The sequence below is a fragment of the Triticum aestivum genome, chromosome 2D (genome assembly GCF_018294505.1).
Source record: "Triticum aestivum cultivar Chinese Spring chromosome 2D, IWGSC CS RefSeq v2.1, whole genome shotgun sequence".
In the NCBI taxonomy this organism is placed as follows: Eukaryota; Viridiplantae; Streptophyta; class Magnoliopsida; order Poales; family Poaceae; genus Triticum; species Triticum aestivum.
The window spans coordinates 30,347,888-30,353,626 of NC_057799.1; the positions used below are offsets into that span (position 1 = coordinate 30,347,888).

The following is a 5,739-nucleotide window of genomic DNA, read 5'->3' on the forward strand; positions in this document are numbered from 1 at the left end:
ATCATTGAAACTTATCCGATGACCTCTCTCTGCGGTACGATTCCGCTGTCCGAAACTTTTCGGTGTCCGAAACTTTTTCGGTGATTTTCTCTCAGACTCCCTGTCTAGTATTCAGCAGATAGATGACCCTTAAGCGTGTGACCCTATAGGTTCGGTGAAGTATAGACATGACCTGGAACCCCTTCCGATCAATGATCAACATCGGAGCCGTGGACACCCATATTGACCCCTATACCCACACGAATGAATATTCGAGTGAACCTCCAGTTGCAGTGAGCTATTCCTGTTGCTTCGCGATATGTCACAAACACCCGAGGTGAGATTTATTGCATGCCCATGGACGAACAATTTGTCCACCATGCAAGTTACCTCGTTACCGGTTTTGTTCTCTTCTCTCGTTTATGTGTTCCGGCATCCCAGTGATCAAATCACAATGTGTCTGGCCAGACAATGATGGATACCGTTACACCGAGAGGGCCCGAGTATATCTCTCCATCGTCGGAGGAGCAAATCCCAATCTTGAGCTATCTTGTTACTTCCTATACTTTTCCGTGAACCCAAAAGCTGCCGTAATAGCCACCCAGTTACGGATGACGTTTAACAAACCCCAAAGTTCACGAAGCAAGCACGAAGGAACTTGATACTCTCATGGTCTAAGGAATTATGCAAACATTAACTATCTCAATGATATTAACCATAAACTTGTGACGAAGGTATCTCATAGCATAACATCAATCCGGGTTGATTCAACACAAGCGTTCTACCAAACTTGTGCCCTCAAAATTGCCGGCATAGTCATGCCCATGATCAGGAAACAGGATCATCATGCAATACTTGAGCTAGTCTTAGAGGCAAGACTAGGAATATATTTTACCGTTTATTATACCACATGTGCATATGAGTTCCCTCCGAGCCTCGTGGATATTGTAGACTCGAGAATCATTGCAGTTATAGCATGGATCATAAACATTCATTACAAACTTGGAGATACAAAATAACTGTTATTACTGCCTCTAGGGCATATCTCCTACAGACTCCCACTTGCACTAGAGTCATAATCCAGTTACATGGCTTCCCTAACACCAATGGCTATCCGGTGCTGCTCATGTTTTGCTCGTGGTAGAGGCTTTGTCATCGGGTCTGACACGTTCAGATCCGTGTGAACTTTGCGTACTTTCACTAAACCCTCTTCGACATAATGTCGAATGAGTTTATATTTGCGTTGAATATGTCTTGTTTTATGGTGCGAACTTGGCTCCCTTGCCTGAGCCACGGCGCCACTATTATCACAATAGATCTCCACCGGGTCCTGGGCACTAGGAACCACACCAAGGTCTTCAAGAAATTGTTTGATCCATACCGCCTCCTTGGAGGCTTCTGAAGCAGCAACATATTCCGCCTCCGTCGTAGAATCCGCCACAGTCTTTTGTTTGGAACTTTTCCAATCAACTGCGCCGCCGTTCAATATGAAAACGTAGCCTGATTGAGATTTGAAGTCATCTGGGTCAGTCATGAAGCCTGCATCAGTGTAACCACTTACAATGAGCTCTTCATCACCTTCGTACACAAGGAGTAAATCCTTGGTCCTTCTGAGGTACTTAAGAATACCCTTGACTGCGGCCCAGTGTTCCAACCCTGGATCACTTTGGTACCGGCTGCTAACACTTAGCGCATAGGAAACATCTGGTCTTGTACATAGCATGGCATACATAATAGAACCAACTGCCGAGGCATATGGAACATCATTCATTTGTACTCGCTCATCCAGAGTCCGAGGACTCTGATTCTTGCAAAGCACTATGCCAGGTGACATGGGGAGTAGGCCTTTCTTGGAGTTCTCCATGTTGAACCTTTTCAACACCTTGTCAATGTACGTGCTTTGGCTAAGCGCTATCAGGCGTTTTGATCTATCTCTATAGATCCTGATGCCTAATACATATGCCGCTTCGCCTAGGTCTTTCATTGAAAAACTTTTCTTCAATGAGTCTTTTATTTCGCTAAGAAAATTCACGTCATTTCCAATCAACAATATGTCATCCACATACAAGATTAGAAATGCTTTTGCGCTCCCACTAAACTTCTTGTAAACACAAGATTCTTCGTCATTCCTGATGAAGCCAAACTTTTTGACCACTTCATCAAAACAAATGTTCCAGCTCCTTGATGCTTGCTTCAGACCATAAATGGCTTTCTGAAGTTTGCATACCTTTCCAGCATCCTCATGAATGACAAAACCTTCTGGCTGTATCATGTATACATCCTCTTTGAGGTTTCCATTTAGGAAAGCCGTTTTGACATCCATCTGCCATATTTCATAGTCGAAATAAGCAGCAATTGCTAGCAATATCCGAACAGACCTAAGCATAGCTACTGGCGAGAAAGTCTCGTCGTAGTCCACTCCTGGAACTTGTGTGAACCCTTTCGCGACAAGTCTAGCTTTGTGGATAGTAATGTTACCATCCGCATCCGTCTTTCTTTTGAAAATCCATTTACAACCAATGGGCTTTACGCCTTCTGGGAGTTCTTCCAAGTTCCAAACTTGGTTTTCGTACATGGATTCCATTTCGGATCTCATGGCTTTGTGCCATTCTTTTGAGCTGGGCCCCGCCATCGCTTCCTTGTAGTGCGCAGGTTCATCGTCTTCAAGAATGAAGATTTCGTTATGAAACTACTCAGGTGGCTGGATAGCCCTACCTGATCTGCGCGGTTCAGTTACAACATTGTCTAATGTCTCCGCATCACATGCGACAACTTCCGGCTCGGTTGTAGGGATAATTAGCGGAATTTCTTCCCGTTCCTTAGCCATATCAACGGTTGCCGAAGATTCACTAATCTCATTGAGTTGTACTGTCCTCCCACTCACTTCTTTAGTGAGAAACTCTTTCTCAAGAAAGACTCCATGTTTTGCAACAAACACTTTGTTCTCGGAGGCGTGGTAGAAAGAATACCCAACTGTCTCCTTGGGATAACCTACAAAGTAACATTTGTCTGATCTGGGATCAAGTTTGCTTGGCTGTAAACGCTTTACATAAGCTTCACAACCCCAAATTTTGAAAAACGACAGGTCGGGTTTCTTCCCGTGCCACATCTCATGTGGCGTCGTCTCAACAGATTTAGACGGTGCTTTGTTTAGTGTGTGAGCAGCAGTAAGTAGTGCGTGACCCCAAAAAGATATTGGAAGATTTGTAAGAGACATCATTGACCTTACCATGTCCAACAAGGTTCGGTTACGTCGTTCCGATACTCCATTTCTCTATGGAGTTCCGGGAGGCGTAAGCTGTGAAACGATTCCATGATCACTCAGATGTTGGCCAAACTCATGACTAAGATATTCGCCTCCGCGATCAGACCGCAGAAACTTAATCTTTTTGTTACGATGATTTTCTACCTCATTATGAAATTCTTTGAACTTTTCAAAGGTTTCCGATTTATGCTTCATTAAGTAGATATAGCCATACCTACTCAAATCATCAGTAAAAGTCACGAAGTAAAAATATCCACCCCGTGCGCCTATGTTCATTGGACCACATACATCACTATGTATTATTTCCAATAATTCACCCGCCCGTTCAGGATGACCCGTGAACGGCGTCTTGGTCATTTTCCCCATCAGGCAAGCTTCACATGTGTCAAATGATTCAAAATCAAGGGACGGTAAAACTCCATCTTTATGGAGTCTTTGCATGCGTTTCTTACCGATGTGGCCAAGGCAACAGTGCCACATGAAAGTGGTGGTGGTATCAGCCTTCTTAAGGCGTTTAGCATTCACGTTAAGGACATCATTTCCACATTCAAGATTTAGTATGAAAAGGCCCCCAACAATGGGTGCAAATCCATAAAACATATCCTTACAATAAAGTGAACAACCATTGTTCTCAGACTTGTACGAATACCCATCGTGTACCAAACATGATCCGGAGATAATGTTTCTACACAACAGTGGAACAAAATAACAGTTACTTAGTTCTAAGATAAATCCTGAAGGGAGACGTAGAGGCATAATGCCGACGGCTTGAGCGGCGATCCCAGCGCCGTTCCCGACGCGCATCGCGACTTCATTCTTTGCTAGCTTGCGCACCTTCTGAAGTCCCTGTATCGAGTTGCAAATGTGAGCAACCGATCCGGTATCAAATACCCATGACTTAGAGTTTTCGCTAGCAAGCAAAACGTCAATGACATTAACTTGTATAACAATTATACCTTTTCCGGTTTTCCCGGTCTTCTTATCTTCCAGATACTTCTTGCAGTTTCTCTTCCAGTGTCCTGTGCCCTTGCAGTAGAAGCACTCAGTTTCATTCTTGGCTCCGCCCTTAGAGTTGCTTTGGGAGCCGGTCTTACCGGTGCCCTTGCCCTTCTTTGGCTTGCCTTTCTTCTTTTTGAAACTGGCGGTTTTATTCACAAGCAACACTTGCTTGCGATTTTTCCGCAGTCCTCCTTCTGTAGTTTTCAGCATGGCGAGCACTTCTTCCGGCGTCTTCTCCATCCCTGTCATGTTGTAGTTCATGACAAAACCGTCGTAAGACGGGGGGAGTGAAGAAAGCAACATGTCCATCATATGGCCAGGTGGAAGTGGAAATTCTAGGGCTTTAAGCCTTTCAGAATAGCCAATCATTTTGACCACGTGTTCGCCAACTGAACTACCCTCAGCCATCTTGCAATCCATCAAAGCCTTCATGATATCATATAGTTCAGACTTTGCGGTTTCCTTGTACAGAGCATCCAATTCCCGGATCATATCACGGGCTTTATGGAATTCAAAACGTTTTTGAAGCCCTGGACTCATGCAAGCTAGCATGAGGCACTGCACTAAGTTGTGATCATCATCCTTAGTGGCCCAGACATTTTGTTCATCTACCGGTGCATCTACCGCCGGTTTAGCTGGAAGAGCAGTTTCAAGCACGTACAATTTCTTAGCGCTCCTGAGGACAATCCTCAGGTTACGGACCCAGTCCGCATAGTTGTTCCCAGTCGTAGCTAACTTCTCTTTCTCTAACATCGGGCCTAAGTTGAACGCGGTGTTGCGAGCCATTTGATCTACAACGAAGACACAAGTTTCACTTAGACTTTGTTTATAACTAGTGAATAAACATTTTATTCTAAAATGCACTCCCACTCAAATCAATATCTCTCAAAATTGATTATGAGTGATTCAAGATCCGTGTCTTGATTGTTCGCCATTGGTGTAACACCACTGATGACGAAAATCTTAACCGGTAGGCCAACTTGCCAATCACATCACTATGTGACTCTTGTTCATCTTTCGATGCGTGTGTTCCGAGCTCATGACGGTCATGCCTGAACGTCAAGACAACCAAGTGATCTCGCTGCGAGGTCTCAACTCACCCGCCTCACACTTCTCTAATCGTTCGTACCCGTGTGACACGGCGCACCCCGAAAAGATAGGTGTCGTGACGGTGCTACACTTGGGAGAACACTATCTACTTGATATTTTTAAGTGAGAGATCACCCTAATAAAAGCGACTACCGCGCAATCAAGAAGGGTGCATCATAGGGGACAAACATCTCAGGCAATTCATAATTAGCATGATATGGTATAGCCCTTTCTGACGGAGAAGTCTTTCAATTCTTCGTCTTCGGCATTTGCGTCGGTGTTCACCTTTGCGAAGATTGCCACCACCTTGTCGATGCACCAGATAATATTGCTATCTCTATAGCTAATAAAATAAGTGCATTACTTAAGGTTGACACGCAGGTCATTAAAGTGCAATCATATGGCTC

The 5,739-nt window shown here is 44.3% G+C and overlaps 1 protein-coding gene across 1 annotated transcript; it reads right to left on the reverse strand.

Annotated features, from left to right (window-relative positions):
* Window positions 1-3,961: 3,961 nt before the first annotated feature.
* Window positions 3,962-4,676, reverse strand: LOC123048484 (uncharacterized). The gene is made up of 2 exons (XM_044471578.1): window positions 4,201-4,676; window positions 3,962-4,090 (listed from the first exon to the last, which is right to left on the reverse strand). The coding sequence occupies exons 1-2, from the start codon at window positions 4,673-4,675 to the stop codon at window positions 4,056-4,058; spliced, it is 510 nt and encodes a 169-aa protein (XP_044327513.1). The 5' UTR covers window position 4,676; the 3' UTR covers window positions 3,962-4,055.
* Between the last annotated feature and the right edge of the window lie 1,063 nt (window positions 4,677-5,739).

Coding starts and splice junctions, on each gene's coding strand:
- LOC123048484 (XM_044471578.1), bottom strand. CDS start 4,675: ATGAAGGCTTTGATGGATTGCAAGATGGCTGAGGGTAGTTCAGTTGGC. Junction 4,091..4,200: donor GACCGGGAAAACCGGAAAAG/GTATAATTGTTA, acceptor AACTCGATACAG/GGACTTCAGAAGGTGCGCAA.